Below are 20,182 nucleotides of genomic sequence, written 5' to 3'. Positions count from 1 at the left end.
ATATTTGTTAATAAATGTGTACTAGAAAAAACTATACAAAGAAATTTAACAACAGTGCCAGTTAGCCTATGGTTTAAAGCCCTTGCTCTGCTGGTGAGGCTGAAGGATTATTAGAGGAACATATACATGAGAAAGTGTTGGGAAAGTGTAGCTTGCAATCTGGTTTTTATTTATGTTTGATTTCTGCTGTAATGCATTACAATTGTTATGGCAATTTCAGCACTTGAAAGGGTAATTTCAGCACTTGAAAGGGTACTGGGAGCTGCAGAGTTAACTAGGTTGGCAGGTAAAGCTCCAGGCGATTCATATGCACAGTAGGTTATGGTGGGGGAAAACTGGTTTACCTTACTTTTGAAAGAGATAAGCAAACTGCTGAGGAATTAAAGTTGTGGAGAAAGGTTACAGTAAGTACTTTAATTTAGTAGATTCTTTCAGAAAGATTGGTTTCATCAGCTTTCTCTGGCTGGCTAACATGTGGTTAAAAGTTAATAAGCTATTGAGTTTATAAACAATAAACTTAAAAGACTTTACAATAGGCATAGGAGATGTATTGCATTTTGTATTGAAAGCATCTAGTTTGGTTCTTGTTGATTTAAGTTATAAGATTGATTTATGGGTCTGAAGCATGGGTAGCGGCTGCTTCTCAGCATGACAATTTAACCCCCATAACTTATTTCTCTGGTACATTTGGGTTTTCAAATTATGAATTAAGGATTGTGATATATGCAGCAGCTCTCCGTAAATTGCAAGCACATGTACCAGGGATTTTAATTGTTTTAACCCCTAATAGGCAGAGATTTTTGATTTACAGATGAGTCCTGAACAAAATCAAACCAGGATCTGCTACTGCTTAGAGGTAAACAGTTCTCACTACCATCACAAATGTCTGCACAGGGAACAGAACTTCTTTTACATTTACAGACTTTTGCAGCACAAGAAATTAACAAACTTGCCAATTAGCAATACAGGAAAGCAGGATTGCAAACAGTACAGCAGATGCAGGAATTTATAGGGAACAGGAAAGCTGCAGGCTGTACCTTTAGTAAAAAGGCAGGCTGAGTAAATCCTACTGGTACTCTGTTATGCTTTAAAGGTTTTAGATTTGGTATTATATGAGTAGTGCACAACCCATGTACCAGCATGTGGGTTCCAAACTTACAGACACCTTTTTCTTTATGACCAGGTTAGAAATGTTTCTAAATATTTGTCATTATAGTGATTTGTATATGAAAGAAAAGAGTAAAGGAGCTGAAGATTTAACAAACTCCCAACTACGTTGGCATTAGGAGAATAAACTATGGCGTGGTAATGTAGTGTCTGTAATTAGAGTTAATCACAACAAAAATAAGGATTCAAAATTAACCATGACTTACATTTATAGTTTATAGTCCCATGCATTCTACCTCATCTGACAGTTATCCCAGAAGGTTAAGATACTTCAGTTTGTTAATGTTCTTTTGTATTGCCTCACCCAATTTTGCCTAGGCCATATTGAAGTAGAGATGTGTTTCCTGCATTCATTAGGTCTTGAAGTATTAAAAGGTAAACCTTCACATATGTCAATTAAGATAAGGCATTACGTTTTGTTCACAGTTTTACATAATGCAAAGAATCAGGTAATCACATTGGAACGCATGACAAAGTATGAACTCCTTTTACAATCTAGGAATATTATCTTTCATCACTGTTCTACTTTCACCCCTGCTACTTTATTAGAAATAATTGATTTAAAGATTCCAAACCATGATTATGCAGTACTAATGGAGTATGAATTGCAGCCCCAGAAAGGCTTAAAAAATATATCTTTCTAATGTTGCCGCAGTTTATTTTGTAGATAGCTCTGCTCTCCATTGGATGTGCTGTATGTATCCAGTGAGAAGTACTGGAAAGCTGGACCTCTCACCAGAGGAAAGGGATTATGTGTCTCACTTATGGGGCATTATGGAAAATGAGAGAATTTTTAACAGCAAATGGAGGAATGATTAAGAATGGTCCTTTGTTAAAGTTTTGCTAGAAGCTATCTTGTTGCCTCTCGGGCTGGCAGTAGTAAAATGTGCAGGGCATAGCAAGGAAGATTCAATTGTAGCCAAAAAGGAAAAAAAATTTGGCAAGATAAAGCAGCCAAGCATGTAGCTCTGACTAAACAATACTGTGGGAATTGCAGGATGCCCTTTGCTAAAACACATAGGGAAAACAAAGACTTTAATATTAAAACTTTGATACAGTGGCAGGCGCAAGATAAGGATTATTGGAAGTTGTGGGCAAAAAGAGGGGCCACTATCCAAAATCAGGGAAAAGATCAAATATGGTTCGGCCCAAATGGTAAAGTAGTGGCCCCCCAGCATATACTGCCTCATATGTTGCTTTCCCTCCATCAGGCATCTCATGCAGCTCCTACAGCATTAGTAATCATGTTTATTCATCACTGGTGGGGACTGGTTTAAGCAGTCAGGGATCTGGCTACTACCATATGTTCTCAGTGTATGCAATGTAATTTGTACAAGGCCTCCAAGGGCTTGATTATCACTCCTGCACACCTAAAGCGCCCCCCTGGGTCCCTTCTTACAGATCCAGGTTGACTCAATTGAATTACCCCAATACCAAACTTATAAGTATGTACTGAAAATGTTTTGCAGCTTCTCAGGATAAGAGGAAGCTTTTCCAGTAATAAAGGCAGACGCAATCTCTGTAGCTAAGATTTTACTAAAAGAGTTTATTCCAAGATATGGAATCCCAGAATCAATTGATAGTGATCAGGGGACACACTTTGTTAATAACATAGTTATGTCATTAAGTAAGATGTTAGACATCTCTCTCAGGTTCCACACCCCTTACAGACCTCAAGCCTCTGCTCTTATAGAAAACTTCAATGGCAGGCTAAAAACTAAGCTGGGCATTATCATGGCTGCAGCACACTTAACCTGGCTACGAGCTCTCCCTTTAGCTCTAATGGCTTTGCAGGCATCACCCCGTTCCAAGACAGGGCTTACCCCATTTGAGATAGTCACTGGACGACCAATGGCTATTGGTCTAATGCCAAAACTCTTCACTGCTCTTATATTTTCAACAAGAAGTATATCTTAACCATTATTTGTTTATGTTGCAGGAAGTCTTGATTTCACACTGGCAGAAAGTATGAGCCTCTTTTCCTCCAGTGGACCCTGTGCCTACTGAGAGCATGAAACCAGCAGTGATTTTGTTTTTTTATTGAAGATTTTCCCTATCAGGTACTTTTAACCTCACATTCTGCAGTAAAATTAAAAGGACACCCTACCTGGGTACATCTTTCTCACTGTAAAAAGGCTACAGTACTACAACAGCAGGAAGCTCCGGGACATAGAACTCTCTCACGAGGCTACTGAAACGGACATGACCCTGCTTTTGCTTCTCTGGGCAAACTGCACCAATACAATGACTGTCACCTACAAAAGGTTTACTATTGTGTCTGTCTGTCTGCACGATGGAACTTTGTGCGTGAATGTTTTGACCTTGAACTAAACATGACTGCTCACCTGTATAAGGTTTACAACAAGATGGTGGCTCTCCCCAGGGCACATCCTTCATACTGCGTGGACTATAAGCATAAATGCCCCAGGTATCCTCCATGCTTTAACAGGACTCTACCTCGTTGTGACCACAGCAAGAGCAGCCAGTCAGTCTATGTGATTCACCAACTGTGCCCTATGGAAGCTGAGAAAAGGATTCAGGGAACCTGCCCTACTGGTTATGGACGCAACCTCAGGTGTACTGGGAACTATAATCATGATGAGTACACCCCCTTCTCCCATGTTTCTACTTGCCAAGGCTTATATTGAAGAGCAAGGCTGCTCTGTGCTGGGCCTTCCTGTTGTAACCAGAGGGAACATATCAAAAATCTACTTCACCACCTCTGAGGTAAAAGTGAATGACAGCAGACTATCAGTTTATAATACCTCAGGACTATGGTTCTTTGCACCGTGGGGAGCAGTAAAGACTATTTCCTTCAATACTACTGCTCAGTTTTCCTTTGGATACATTATACCAGTATCTTCTTTCAACAGAACTGATTTGCCCCCAAGAGGAGGCACAGGTCACCTACTCAATTTCCAGATGGACTGTGATCCTTTCATCATATTTTGAGGACTGTTTTTCCTGGTTTAAGAGTTTTTGAACTTGAAAGTGCTTTAAAAAAAAATCTTTCTGCCACTGTGAAAGTCACATTGAACAAGACAACAAAGATTATGGGACTAATGCAATTAGAGATTAAATCTCTTAAAGAAGTAGTTTTAGATAATCGAATGGCATTAGACATGATGCTTACAAAGGAGGGGTTTGCTAATTTATTAATTCTTCTTGTTGTTCCTATATTAATAATGATGGTAGTATTAGAAATCACATGCAAGCTATAGATAATTTACTGTCACACCTTTCTCACTATACTGACTCAGAAAACCCCTCCTGGAATGTTTTGTATGCACTATGAGTGAAAGCATAACTAATATTTAAGTCACGCATTGCCCCTGGACCAAAAGGAGGGACTGTGATAATAAAATTTATTAGGGCCATCTGTTTAGTGGAAATCCACCAAAAGGGGTCCAGGGGGCACTGCTTGCTTGTAAATTAAGGGCACTGCTGTTCTTGAAACTGTCTCTGAAGCTGTCTCACACTTAGATAACAGAAAAACATATGTATCGCTTTTTAGTTTTAGACAAAACAATGAAGAGTTATAAAATCAAGGTTAGTTAGTTTCCCAGGGCTTTGTGGAATGTAAGAAGTAAGCAAATGTTTCCTTTCACCTTGTAAATCAAAGGAGTGTTTTAATTACTAACCAAAACTGTATTTAAGAATGGCCAATTCAATCACAAATTAAATAGGGCTTTTAGGCTTATGAGCTAACTTCCTTATGCACATAAGAAATAAAGGCTTTTGTTCTTGAGAAATACACTGTCTCTATTTTCCTGTTGTCCTTTGCTAAATATTTTTCATTGCAGCCCTAAGCCCTCTATATGCAGTTCATAGGGTTTGCCAGGGTCAGCAAAAGCAAGTACTGGTGCATTACACAGATACAGTATGGTCCTTCTAAAGGCAACTTCACATTCCTGACTCCATCTTATGCCAAAGGACTCTGATACCTTGTAATATTCCCTCTTGTCAGTCACTCTATGTTCACAGGTAATCATCATCAGCCCCAACAATGAATTAACAATCTTTGAATAATCTTTCACAAACCATATGTAATAACCACTAAATTCAAGAAAGGAATGTAACTCTCTGAGGTTGGCTGGACAGGGCCAGGTGGTGAAAGCAGCTATCTTATCAGGGTTTGTGGCCACTCTCTCCTTAGAAACAATATGCCCAACACAATCTCAGCTTGACAAAATTTGCTTTTGTCCAATGATAATTTTAGGCCATATCATGCCAAATGATCAAGTACCTTAAGTAGCCTTTCTTTATGCTCCTCTAGGGTTTGCCCAAATGCTATCAGGTCATCCAAGTATACTAGCACTTTTAATAGACTCATGTCCCCCACAGTCTTCTCCATTAACCTTTGAAATGTAGCTGGGGCCCCTAAGATCCCCTGGGGTAGTCGGTTAGATTGGTAAAACCCTAGTGGACATATAAATGTCGTTTTCTCCTTATCGACCTCACGTATGGGTATTTGGTAATACCCACTGCATAGGTCCGGGATAGAGAACCATTGACTTCCAGTCAGAAAGTCAAGGGCATCTTCAACTCATGGTGTAGTATACTGTTCAGGTGTGATCCTATAATTTAGGGTATAGTAATCAACACTCATCCCTTTTCCTAACATCTACAACGGAGAGGCATAAGGGTTATGTGATTCAGTGATAATCCCTGCCTGCCTGAGTTCCTCCAGATGTCTTCTCATATCAGCTAAATTACCTGGGGCTATTCTCCTTGATCTTTCCTGGAATGGCAGTTCATCTGTGAGATGTGTGTGTTGTTCTATACCCTTTGCAGACCCCACATTCCACTCAGACCACAAAAAAACACTAGCATGTTGTACTAATTTTTGCTCTAGTCTGGCTTTCCAAGATGGGGTAATCAGGGAGTCCCCAAACTGGAAAACATTCAGGTCAATAATCTGGGTACACCTCCCTTTAGGTTCTACTTTCTCTATAGGCACTCAGCTCACTATGGCCACTCTGATCCCTGGGGATAACTAGACAGTAGAGATGTGCAGTCGTTTATCATGAATTAGGCAATTACAACGAAATTGCCTAATTCGTAGTGGTTCGGGGGCCCTGAAACCCGAAAAGGATTTTCCCCGAACTTCAGAGAAATTTCGTTTTTCGGGTTTGCATGGGGAGAGGGGCACATTTTTTTTTTAAAATTAAAAACCACCCCAAACCACACCAAACATTTAGATTAACTATAATACAAACCCCCCCCCCCCCCCCCCGATCCCTCCCCAAGACTTACGAACATCCCTGGTGGTCCAGCGGGGTCCCGGGTGCCATTTGTTCCTCCGTGTTGTGATCTTCCTGCATGCAGTGCCGTATCCCTGCTCAGTGCAGGAAGATCACAACACCCCTGGTATCACGGTTAGGGCACTGTGTGCAGGAAGATCACAACACTCCCAGTATCAGGGGTATGGCACTGAGTGCAGGAAGATCACAACACCCCTGGTATCAGGGATAGGGCACTGCGTGCAGGAAGATCACAACACCCCCGGTATCAGGGATAGGGCACTGTGTGCAGGAAGATCACAACACCCCTGGTATCAGGGTTAGGGCACTGTGTGCAGGAAGATCACAACACTCCCAGTATCAGGGGTATGGCACTGAGTGCAGGAAGATCACAACACCCCTGGTATCAGGGTTAGGGCACTGTGTGCAGGAAGATCACAACACTCCCAGTATCAGGGATATGGCACTGAGTGCAGGAAGATCACAACACCCCTGGTATCAGGGTTAGGGCACTGTGTGCAGGAAGATCACAACACTCCCAGTATCAGGGATATGGCACTGAGTGCAGGAAGATCACAACACTCCCAGTATCAGGGATATGGCACTGGGAACGAGAAGGCTACCCCAGATTTCTAATGGAAGTAAACCTACCCCTTTCTGTGATGGAAGCTTTTGCCTTATTTATTTATTTAAGAGTTTTTTATATACCGGGGCACGTTAAAAACATCACCCCGGTTCACAATGTAACGTAACGTAGCAACAGGCTTTACAATATTTTAGAGTAGATAAGCATAGATAAACAATATTTAGCTTTACTATAAATTAGAATAGATAAACAATATGACAGCTGTTCAACTTGGGATAGGTGGTTTATCAGGTGATTACTTGATAAACTCTTAAGGAGAGTAGAGGGGAAAAGGTAAAAGGGGAAAGGGGGGGTAAGAGGAGGTAATTCTTGTGCGGGTAGAAGGAAAGTAGGTTCTTTAACTATTCACAAGGTGATGGGTAAGAGGGCGGATATGGAGGGGTAGGAGGAGGGGGGGGCTGATGAGGTGGGAGTAGGAGGAGGGGGCATGGTTGCTAGGTTCAGAGGGAAGTGTCAGTCTGTTGTTGCCTTATTTCCTAGTTTGCTTTGCATTGTTCTAGTTGCCATTGCCTTATCTCCAATCTGCCTTGTTCTAGTCTTGTCCTTGTTGAAACCAGAGTTCCCAACTAGTATTCAATTTGTCTTGCTTTTTATCCAGTTTACCAGGTTTCCAGTTCCTAGTCCCAGCCCTCATTGCTCCAACACTCAGTTCCTGTTTTGTTCCAGTCTGCCAGGCTCCAGCTTCAACTTCCAGCCCTCAGTCCTGATAGTTGCAAACCCACTCTCTGCTTGGAGCCCCAGATTCAGCTTTTGTTCCAAACTTTAGTTCTGGTGCTGGCTCCAACCCCACCCTCAGCAACTCTTGCACCATGACCCTAGCTCACATTTCAGTCCAGACTCCAGTCACTACTCAGAGTTCCAGTCTCACCTCTGGTCCTTGCTCCAGCATGGCAGGTTCCCTCTCTATGCTTCAACCCATCTACAAGTATCAACATGGCTGGGAAACCTGACAAATAGTGACTGTCAGAGTAGGTGTCAAAGCGAGTGCTACTGAATCTGGGTGAGTGTGTATGAAAATGATTGAGAGAGACAGAGAATGTCAGTGAGCATGCATGGCTCTTCCGCTGAATATCCACATAGAAGTTGCTACTTAGCTAGATAAGTTGTATCCAGCTAAATTTAGACCTGTTATTGAGCAGGTCTAACTTAGACAGACAACTTTTATGGCTAAGTCTAAATATCACTACTTAGCCAGATAAATTATCCAACTAAGTAGCGCCACCCCAATCTGTCCACTGCCCACCTACAAAGTTCTCTGGCTAAGAGATAGCCAGATAAGTGACTTATCTGGTTATCTAGTGGCTGCTGAACTTAAGCAGATATTCAGTGGCTCCTAGATACAATGAAATTGCCTAATTCGTAGTGGTTCGGGGGCCCTGAAACCCGAAAAGGATTTTCCCCGAACTTCGGAGAAATTTCGTTTTTCGGGTTTGCATGGGGAGAGGGGCACATTTTTTTTTTAAATTAAAAACCACCCCAAACCACACCAAACATTTAGATTAACTATAATACAAACCCCGCCCCCCCCCCCCATCCCGATCCCTCCCCAAGACTTGGCTGAATATCCGGCCCATGGAGTGCATATTTTGGAGTTTGCTGGGCATCTCCACATCTGCTTTCTCTCATGACCGTATGGGGCAGATTTTCAAAGGGGTACGCGTGTACCCCCCAAAAACCTGCTCCAAGTTCCCCCCTGCGCGCGCCAAGCCTATGTTGAATAGGCTCGGCGGCGTGCGCAAGCCCCAGGATGCGCGCAAGTCCCGGGGCTTTCCTGGGGGGCGTGTCACAGCGGCACGTCATCCAGGGGCAGGGCCATGGGCGTGGTTCCTGCCCGGGGGCGTTTCGAGGGCATGGCCGAGGACTCCGAAACAGCTCCCGAGCTGGGGAATCACGCGCCGGCGGCCGACCTGGCGCACGCATGTCATTACATGTCATGGGTGTGTGTTGTGGTGCACGCATGTCATTACATGTCATGGGTGTGTGTTGTGCATGCATTCCATAGAGTAAGCAAAGGCCAAAAATATTTTAGCATATTTCTCTGTAAATTCTCCTTCCTGTGCACTAATGTTGAGTTGGATACTGTGACGTGAGGACAATAACAAAACAGCAATCACCAGATACCCCATAAAGGTCCTAGAAATGGGTGTTTTCACGTATGACTGACAGAGTGATAGCAACACATTATCTAGCAAATTATAAACATATGCATGTAAATCAGCTATCTGAAAATTGCCTTCCCACAATGAGGCTAAACGTGTGTGTGGTGTTGCACATGAGTACTTTTATCTGCACTTACACAAGGTATTCTCAGGTGTGTGTTTAGATTGGGAAGGAAAATAACACACGCAGACTGGATTTTCAACTATTTCACATTTATCTCCATGAAAAGCAGAGCCGCACAAAATCAGATGCAAACAGCCAAGGGGTACCTTGTAGCCATGAGAAGTTTTAAAGTGAAAGTATGCGTGCACTATCACCTTGAAAATGTGTGCAACTTAAAACAAATCACATGGGGTCTTTCCTTTACAGATGTTCCTGGGGTATAGCATTACTTAGCCACAGGGCTATACGAATAGGGCATAATGGTCAGTCACTAGACAGATTGCAAAGTGACCCAGATAAACTTACCTGACTAACCTTTGAGTGACATTCAGTGCTGTAGCTGCAGCAATGAATATGGCAGGCTATGCTAAAGATAGCTGGAAACATTTACCCTTCTAGTTGTTAGCTGGCTAACTCAACTCTACCCCCGAACATGCCCTTATGTAATCCAGTCAATTTTAGCCAGATAATGAGTTAATTAAATAAACTGTAGCCAGATAAGTGAGGGAAATATTTAAAAGTCAGCATTTAGTCGGTTAACTTGATATTAGACTAAATGCCACTGAATATTAACTTTATATTCTTTTATTATGTTCCAATGCAACAATGTCACACAGAAAGCTAAAGTATACAAGAAACTGAAATAGTAAGCATAGAAAAATGTGAAACAGAAGCAACCCATAAGATGAACCAAAGGCCCATAGGTGAATTCACATTCCATTACTTCTGTCTTTCTTGTAGAAGCTGAGTTGATAAACAGGACTCGCCAAGCCTCTGAATTCAAGGCCCAAAACAAAGCTAAATAATTCTTACCTAAAACAAGATTGTTTATCATAATTCCAGATATGCCTATGCCCACAACACATCTCAAGGCTACGTAGACATAGAAATGTGGTGCAAATGCTGCACCAACACCGAACACCAGCTGCAGTAGCAGGGACAGCAGAATGATAGGACGCCGTCCAATCCTATGGAACAATGACATTATAAATTAAAGATATATCATTGCAAACTATGTTTCATAATCTTTAACATTGTAGCCACATAGTTATCAGGGACCTAAAAAGAGCTTTTTTTTTTTTTCTGTTGGGGGAAGCAGGTTTCAAGTGAGGACAACACGGTTCAAATCTGTACTTTTTTCAAAAAACAGATCACTTCCGTTTTCAAGTTCCCAAAGGCATTTGTTTACTTCTGTAAGAAGGAGTGTACTAACTAGCTAGGGAGGTTCCGAGAGGTTTGAGTTTGACTCCTCCAAGAGGGAGATGCAGCTGATGGGCTCTAGCAGCTTATAAACCCCTGCCCTCCATCTTAGGGCATGGATTTTGAGTTGGATTTTAGTAGGGTTGTAGTGAATAGAGATGTGCATTCGTTTTTGCCGAATTGGAAAATTGCAACAAAATTGTCCAATTCGGCATGTTTCAGGGAGCCCGAAAAAAATCAGGATTTTCCTGTTTTTTCGCAAAAATTCGTTTTTCCGGTTAGTGCGCACTAACGGGAGTTAGTGCGCGCTAACTCCCCGTTAGTGCGCGCTAAGTCCTGTTAGTGCGCACTAACAAAAACTAACAAAAAGTAACAAAAACTAACAAAATCTAACGGTTTTTGTTAGTGCGCACTAACGGGGAGTTAGCGCGCACTAACGGGGAGTTAGCGCGCACTAACGGGGAGTTAGCGCGCACTAACTGGGAGTTAGCGCGCACTAACTGGGAGTTAGCGCGCACTAACTGGGAGTTAGCGCGCACTAACTGGGAGTTAGCGCGCACTAACTGGGAGTTAGCGCGCACTAACTGGGAGTTAGCGCGCACTAACTGGGAGTTAGCGCGCACTAACTGGGAGTTAGCGCGCACTAACTAAAAATCGATTTTTCGCGAAAAAAAAGTCCCGAACCGAAAAATAACGACATTTTCCATGGCGGCCGAAAAACAAAGAACGACACGAACACAAAAAACGATGCACATCTCTAGTAGTGAATGTGCTCTGCGGTTTTTGTTAGAATTTTCTTGATTTCAATCGCTTGGGTTAACCCTTTCACTCATTTTGGCTTGTGTACTCTTGTAAACCACTTTTTGAGACTTTCCCTGTGAGATCCTTGATGCCTCTTCACAGAGGATTGGGGCATCATTGTATAAGGTTAGATCCAGGGTAGAGAAGATTCTACTGCTCTCAATCTTACCTTCCATGGATAGATCAGTCAATGACCCGATGCAAAGGAGTTTCAATGTTGAGTTGTCTTTTTCCAGTGACTGTTCCCTCATTTGGGAGACAAGGAAGTTTTTCCATCCTTCCTGTCTCTTGTTTTCCTTTTCCCTTTGCTTTGAGTCAGTCTATTTTTGTTCCATTTGGTACCAGAGAATCATTTTCCAATTCATTAAGGAAGAGGGGTGTTTCTCTAAGGAAGAACCTGGATCCAGAAGGAAGGATTGAAGGTATTGTTTAAGAATTGTATTTGTTGCTGACTCAAGTGGTGCTGGCACTTGAAAGGAGAGTATCCACTTGGTGCTTTCAGAGGGAGATCTAAGAGACTTCAGAAGACTATATGAAAGGTATGAGAATTGGGGCTTGCTAATTTCTGATAAGGAATTGGGACTATGATCTAACCACCATACAATGGGGAGAGGATTGAGATAAATTTGGGACTTTGAAGTAGGCTTCCATCCTTTATCAGCCTGTGTAATTGGAAAGGAGGGTGAGATCAATTATTAAGGAACTAGCTTCAATAAAATCAGAGACTTTATTAGAAGAGCCAGTTCACTAACTTATTAATCTTTCTTCTTCAATATTATTCATCAACTTTATTTAAAACATGAGTGTTATAAATAATCTTCAGTCAATTGAATCAACTATCAGTAAAAAGTTGGAAATCACATTGCTTCTCAGTGTGACTTTTGCTGCTAGAGGCTGAGGAGATTATCAGTGCTGTTGACAAAGACTGGGGAAAAGGGCTTGGTTAATGCAAAAAGGCCTTGAAGTTATATTCCCCCCTCCCCCCACAGGGGACCCTGGAACTCAGAGGGGGAAAAGCTATCTATGGAGAACGTGTTGCAGATAGGGTTCATATTTATTTTCTATGTGCCCCTGGGTCCGGTCTAAGCATTCCACCCCACTCACAAGTTGCACATCCAATTCAAAGAAAACAGAATCACCACCAGACATAGCCCTGGAAGGCAATTCCAACTAAGCAGGTGAAAAACATCTTTTTTCTAGAGCATAGTACAGAATACATACGCAACCATACACCACTCATACCTTGATGCTAGATTAATACAGCAGTTAAATTTTTCATATTAAGATCCCATATGCATGTGATCTTCTACAGACAAAATGTGCCTACCATGGCAACTTACAGGAAAGTCTCCAAGTTTATTACAACTGAAGTAGTAACAAAATGATTAGATTCATTAATCTGTATTTCTCTGTTGAGACAAGCTTCGGCAGCTCTTCACTGTCACCAGACCTAAATTTCCCACTAGAGTAGGCAGCTACCAAAGAGCCTGATTCATCAAGGTATGTTCCCATAGACTCAATGGGAGAAACGCTTTAGTGAATCAAGCCCTAAGGGAGCCATCTTGAGCTCTGTTTTGGCAGCATTTAGTCACAACCAACTCTCACCTAGTGGCAGCATCCCACCAGACCCATCCCCTTAAAGGGACAGGGCAGACTGGCAGTACTGTGCAATAGAATAGAAGCCAGCTTGCCCCTGAGCCTTTAAGGGAGAGGATTTGATAAGATGCTGTCACTCAGCCTGAGTGGTGATTTAAATAAAGTGCAAACAGAACAAAGGAAGTGGCATCCCTTTCAGAATGGCACACCCCTCCTCCCACTGCTGCTAAATTCTTGGAATGGGACTCCTGCTCCCATACATACAAATCCTTGGATGGCAACCACTAGGGATGTGAATTGGGTGCCTCATTGTTTCTGCTATCGGGTTCATGTGGCTGCGGGAAAATCTCGGTTTCCCGCGGATTGGCTTTTTTTTTTTTTTTTTTTTTAGTAAAAATCGTTTTTTCGGCTTAGTGCACACTAACGAGAGTTAGCGCGCGCACTAATAAAAATAGTAAAAAATAAAAAGTAACAAAAATTAACGGTTTTTTGTTAGTGCGCACTAACGGGAGTTTGCAGGCTACTTTTCCATGGGCCACCCTGTACAATGTTTTTCCTGCTCCTTTTGTGGGAAGTCTCTGATTTTGTCAGCTTTGGGAAATGTACATCTCTAATATCTTTGTATTTTGCACATCACAAGAGGAAATACACTTCTGTTTCAGTTGTTCCAGTGTTGCATTGCATATAGAAAGTCTGTCTTCTTAGGGTTTCCAGTTTAGTTTTTGTCTGCATCTTAACGTATTTTCTGTGTAGGAATCTGTAGCAGTCCAAATTGTTCTGTTTTCCAATTTTCACCTCCCAATAGAAGGGATATTGGCATTTTAGGGCACATTGCAATTTTTCATTGCCACCTTCTCATGCCTCTCTAACCTAGAGGCAACCCAGTATTTCTCTAGAGGTCTTCTTATCCCACTAACTGGCACATACCATGGAAAGCACACTAAAGCCAAGGTAAATGGAACTAGGGTAATACCACATCTGAATTAGAGAGTGCTAAGGTTGAAACCTTGATGATTGGCACTACCAGGGCCATTGCTAACTTTGGGCACACAGGGCTTATGCCCCCAAATCTATTGGCCAGCACCCCGAATCTCAAACAGCTGATCCGTTTTCTTCTCCAGTCCCTCCTCTCCAGTCAACCTGCAGGGAAAAGGAAGGAAAGGGATGGAAAATAGGTGGGGCAATTGTTTTCTTCTCGGCAATGCTTGCACCAATGTAAACTGCCCTGCAAGGGGAGCTCCTCCTGCTGTGATGTCCAAGGCCAATGATAAGAGGGGCTTCTTGATGGTACTTTCAGAGGACACTCCCAGACACTCTCTCCCCCCCTACTGGGTTTAATATGTTACAGCCCAAGACCCTTCCAAATCCAGTCTCCCGGAAGTAGGGAGGGAGAACAGGGATAATAGGAAAGGGAAGTCAGATGAAATTAAATAATAAGATTCTCTTCAAAATTTATGTTAAGTTAAACACATGTGCTGACAACAGATCTTTGTGGTATAAATTTTCTTATTCTAAATGTCTCAACAAAATTAGATGAACAAAATTCTAATATGCATTCTGACTTCTTCTAGAACCAGTTCTGAAAACTATTGGTGAAGTTCTATCAGATAAGTATTATGTATTTATGTTCAGAGTTCAGCAAAACCTTTAAATTATCTCAGCTGACATTGTATTTTCAAAGAATTTCATTCTTTGTGGTGTTTATTCTCTGTTGCAGGTATTCTGGACTTCTGCAGGTAAGTATTACTTTATCATTATAGGCATTTAATTTTCTTTGTGGTTTTTTCTTTTTGTTTGTGTTTATGTTTTATGTATTTTTTTGTGTGTCTGAATTATCTCTGTTGCTACGCCAGTAGTGTACCCACTTATCTTTCTCCTGCAACAGTTACTAAGGTGTGCCGATCGTGGACATGGCTGGGGTATGTTGCCACTACACTCTCCCCCAATGTTCTTCTGACAAACTAAAAAGTGTTCTCTAGTGCAGGTCCAAGAATTCTTAATGAACTGTTCTTGCTAATCCCAAAATCAAAAGATAATTAATCTCCCTGCCCTAAAGTGATCATTGAAGGAACGCAGAGAGAAAATCTGGTTTGTTTGTTTTTTTTTAATTTTCAACTAGAAAAGTACACTCTGTATTTTCCCAATAAAGAAAACAAAATAAATGCTAACTCAAATCCAGAGTAGATTCCTTAATATTGGAACTGGTGGGTTATTAAATCCTTCAAGCCACATTTCAATTGGGGTTAAGTACTGAACTGCATTCAGAGCACTTTCCTGTGTCTGAGGCCAGCAAGATATTAGCCAAATTTTACCTTAAATATGTGGCTGTAATTAATCACCAGAATCATTTTGCAGGAGTGAATGCCATTATCCATCTCCATCTCCCTAAAATCAGCAATGCTAACTTGGACTGCCTGGGGTGACGAAAAAGACCCAGGTATGAAGGTGCATGAGAATCCATGTGGAAGGAAGGCAAGTGTGTGGGGGAAAGATTCATAGGGAAGGGTTCAAAATTGCTGGTAATAATAGGATAGAATAGGGATCCAAGGGGAAAGGTCTATGTGAAAGAATGCCACATGGGGGAAGAAGGCCAGAAACGGGGGTTGGGGTGGGTGTATGAAAGAGGTAGTGAGAGATAAAAAGCCAGGGGTGATGATGGGAGAGGAAGGGTGAGAGAGAGCGAAAGAGAGAATGAGGAAGTTGGTATGTGAAAGCCATGAGTGATGGGGAAACATATGATATAGAGCTGGGAAGATGGTAGAATTTACAAGGGGACGACTAGGAGTGAGTGTAAATCAGAAAGTGTGATGAGGAAAGGCATGAGGGGAGATAATTGGGGGTGAGGTAGTCGGAGCAGAGATGATGGGGTGAGTGAGTCAAACTGGAGGGGATAGGAAACTGTGAGAGATGAGATGAGTAAAGAAGTGGTTGAAAGAGGGAGAGATCTTCAGTGGTGTGAGAGGAGTGGCTATTGGAGAAGAAGGGAGCCAGATATCAGGAGATTGATGGGGGGAGGACACCTCAGTGAGGGGGAGGGGAAAAGAGCAATGGAGAATAGAGTTGAGGAAACTGTCTTGAGATAAGAAGAACTGGAACGTGAGAAATAGATAGGAGTGAGGAGAAGGAATAATGAGATCCAGGTGAAGAAGATAGAAAGACTAAAGTGATACTGATGTAAGAAGAGAGATTTGGAGGCATAGAAGAGAGAAATTAAGGAACATTAGATGAAAGGGAAAGATAGATGTTGGGGAGGGGAAGAAGTGAAGATGATAGTGAAAAAGGTAAAATGGAAAAGAAAGCCTGGAAAAGGAGTTAGGAAAAGATAGGCAAGAGAAAATCAGCAAAAAGAGACAGACCAATGCAAAAAAGTTGAATTCTGTGGTGTGTTGGGACCATCTCTCCACAAAGTGATGACAATGGGACTCTCTTTTCACAGATAAAAGGTTCAGGAGAGGAAAAGTGATCCTATTGAACGGAACTGGCTAAGACTGAAGGAGAGGTTGGCCAAACCACATCTCAAAAGGAGGAGTTCCATGATAGTCATTGTTCCTACTTCCTAGTACTCCATAGTTGGAAAGGGAAAATATGTTCCTGAAGAGAAGCAAGTGTACTGGGAGGTACCAGAGGAGAAGTATCCTGCCTAGTAAAGTCCACAGTCAAAAACTGATCAAATCCAATTCAGCCAGAGACTCCAGAGAGAAAAAGATAGATAGAAAGGAACAGATCTGCAATACTTACAGGTACTGGGTAGAAGGGTACCTGCTCATAAGAGTGTGCCTGTCTGGGAGGGAAAGTAAGAAGAGACCGAGTTATTTTTTCCATATTGTGGATGTGCGTTACAATACTGGTGCATTGTTTTGGGTTTGGACATAAGAACATGTCATACTGGGTCAGACCAAGGGTCCATCAAGCCCAGCATCCTGTTTCCAACAGTGGCCAATCCAGGCCATAAGAACCTGGCAAATACCCAAAAACTAAGTCTATCCCATGTTACTGTTGCTAGTAATAGCAGTGGCTATTTTCTAAGTCAACTTAATTAATATCAGGTAATGGACTTCTCCTCCAAGAACTTATCCAATCCATTTTTAAACACAGCTACACTAACTGCACTAACCACATTCTCTGGCAACAAATTCCAGAGTTTAATTGTGTGTTGAGTGAAAAAGAACTTTCTCCAATTAGTTTTAAATGTGCCACATGCTAACTTCATAGAGTGCCCCATAGAGTATTATCCGAAAGAGTAAATAACTGATTCACATTAACCCGTTCTAGACTTCTCATGATTTTAAACACACCTCTATCATACCCCCCTCAGCCGTCTCTTCTCCAAGCTGAAAAGTCCTAACCTCTTTAATCTTCTCATAGGGGGGCTGTTCCATTCCCTTTATCATTTTGGTTGCCCTTCTCTGTACCTTCTCCATCGCATTATATCTTTTTTGAGATGCGGTGACTAGAATTGTACATAGTATTTAAGGTGCGGTATTCACCATGGAGTGATACAGAGGCATTATGATATTTTCTGTTTTATTCATTCCCTTTCTAATAATTCCCAACATTCTGTTTGCTTTTTTGACTGCTGCAGCACACTGAACCAATGATTTCAATGTGTTATCCACTATGATGCCTAGATCTCTTTCTTGGGTGGTAGCTCCTAATATGGAACCTAACTGTGTAACTATGGCATGGGGTATTTTTCCCTATATGCATCACCTTGCACTTATCCACATTAAATTTCATCTGCCATTTTGATGCCCAATTTTCCAATCTCACAAGGTCTTCCTGCAATTTATCACAATCTGCTTGTGATTTAACTACTCTGAACAGTTTTGTATAATCTGCAAATTTGATTACTTTACTAGTCGTATTTCTTTGAAGATCATTTATAAATATATTGAAAAGTAAGGGTCCCAATTCAGATCCCTGAGGCACTCCACTGCCCACTCCCTTCCACTGAGAAAACTGTCCATTTAATCCTACTCTCTGTTTCCTGTCTTTTATCCAGTTTGTAATCCATGAAAGGACATCGCCACCTATCCCATGACTTTTTACTTTTCCTAGAAGTCTCTCATGAGGAACTTTGTCAAATGCCTTCTGAAAGTCCAAATATACAAATCTACCAGTTCACCTTTATCTACATGTTTATTAACTCCTTCAAAAAAGTGAAGCAGATTTGTGAGGCAAGACTTGCCTTGGGTAAAGCCATGCTGACTTTCTTCCATTAAACCATGTTTTTCTATATGTTCTGTGATTTTGATATTTAGAACACTTTCCACTATTTTTCCTGGCACTGAAGTCATGCTAACTGGTCTGTAGTTTCCTGGATCGCCCCTGGAGCCCTTTTTAAATATTGGGGTTATATTAGCCACCCTTCAGTCTTCAGGTACAATGGATGATTTTAATGATAGGTTACAAATTTTTACTAATAGGTCTAAAATTTCATTTTTGAGTTCCTTCAGAACCCTAGGGTGATACCATCTGGTCCAGGTGATTTACTACTCTTCAGTTTGTCAATCAGGCCTACCATATCTTCTAGGTTCATTGTGATTTGGTTCTGTCCATCTGAATCATTAACCATGAAAACTTTCTCTGATACGGGTATCTCCCCAATATCCTCTTTTGTAAACACTGAAGCAAAAAAATCATTTAATCTTTCCGCAATGGCCTTAACTTCTCTAATTGCCCTTTTAACCCCTGATCATCTAATGGTCCAACTGACTCCCTCACAGGCTGCTTCGGATATATTTTAAAAACTTTTTACTGTGAGTTTTTGGCTCCATGGCCAACTTCTTTTCAAATTCTCTCTTAGCCTATCTTATCAATGTCTTACATTTAATTTGCCAACGCTTATACTTTATCCTATTTTCTTCTGTTGGATCCTTCTTCCAATTTTTGAATGAAGATCTTTTGGCTAAAATAGCTTCTTTCACCTCCCCTTTAACCATGCCGGTGATTGTTTTGCCTTCTTTCCACCTTTCTTAATGTGTAGAATACATCTGGACTGTGCTTCTAGGATGGTATTTTTTAACAATGACCACGCCTCTTGCACACTTTTTACCTTTGTAGCTGCTCCTTTCAGTTTTCTTCTAACTATTTTTCTCATTTTATCAAAGTTTCCCTTTTGAAAGTTTAGCAAGAGAGCCATGGATTTGCTTACTGTCCCCCCTTCCAGTCATTAATTCAAATTTGATCATATTATGATCACTATTGCCAAGTGGCCCCACCACAGTTACCTCTCTCACCAAATCCTATACTCCACTGAGAATTAGATCTAAAATTGCTCCCTCTCTTTTCAGTTCCTGAACCAATTGCTCCATAAAGCTGTCATTATTCCATCCAGGAACTTTATCTCTCTAGCATGTCCCGATGATACATTTGCCCAGTCAATATTGGGATAATTGAAGTCTCCCATTATTACCGCACTACCAATTTGGTTAGCTTCCCTAATTTCTCTTAGCATTTCACTGTCAATCTCACCATCTTGACCAGGTGGACGGTAGTATACTCCTATCACTATAGTCTTCCCAAACACAAAGGATTTCTACCCATAAAGATTCGATTGTGCATTTAGTCTCATGCAGGATGTTTATCCTGTTGGACTCAATGCCATCCTGGACATAAAGCGCCACACCACCTCCTGGGTGCTCTTCTCTTTCATTGCGATGTAATTTGTATCCCGGTATAGCACTGTCCAATTGGTTATTCTCCTTCCACCATGTCTCTGAGATGCCAATTAAGTCTATGTCATCATTCACTGCTATACATTCTAATTCTCCCATCTTACTTCCTAGACTTCTGGCATTAGCATACAAACATTTTAAAGTTTGTTTTTTGTTTGTATTTTCATTCTGCTTTTTAATTGATAAGGATAAGTTAGAATTTTTTTAGCTCAGTTAAGTTTTTAGTTACAGGCACTTGGACTATTTTTCTTATTATTGGAACCCCACTGTCAGGATGCCCTAATTCTAATGCATCATCAGTATCCTTTGAAGATACCTCCCTCCGAACCATGTGCTACTGAGCAACTGTCGGCTTTCCCCTTTGTTCTAGTTTAAAGCTGCTCTATCTCCTTTTTAAAGGTTAGTGCCAGCAGTTTGGTTCCACTCTGGTTAAGGTGGAGCCCATCCCTTCGGAAGAGACTCCCCCTTCTCCAAAAGGTTCCTCAGTTCCTTACAAAACTGAATCCCTCTTCCTTGCAACATCGTCTCAC

The 20,182-nt window shown here is 41.5% G+C and overlaps 1 protein-coding gene across 2 annotated transcripts in view; it reads right to left on the bottom strand.

Moving 5' to 3' along the window:
* The window catches only part of LOC115084069 (solute carrier family 22 member 13-like), a 101,219-nt gene that overhangs the window by 62,758 nt on the left and 18,279 nt on the right, over positions 1–20,182 (bottom strand). For both annotated transcript variants that reach the window (XM_029588384.1, XM_029588385.1), the window contains exon 3: positions 10,192–10,346. In XM_029588384.1, coding sequence (XP_029444244.1) covers positions 10,192–10,346 — 155 coding nt within the window. The remainder of the gene's footprint in view (positions 1–10,191; positions 10,347–20,182) is intronic.

Source organism: Rhinatrema bivittatum, chromosome 2 (assembly GCF_901001135.1).
Source record: "Rhinatrema bivittatum chromosome 2, aRhiBiv1.1, whole genome shotgun sequence".
Classification (NCBI taxonomy): Eukaryota; Metazoa; Chordata; class Amphibia; order Gymnophiona; family Rhinatrematidae; genus Rhinatrema; species Rhinatrema bivittatum.
Note: the sequence above shows the minus strand (reverse complement) of the source record. Positions and strands in the feature narration are given on the sequence as shown.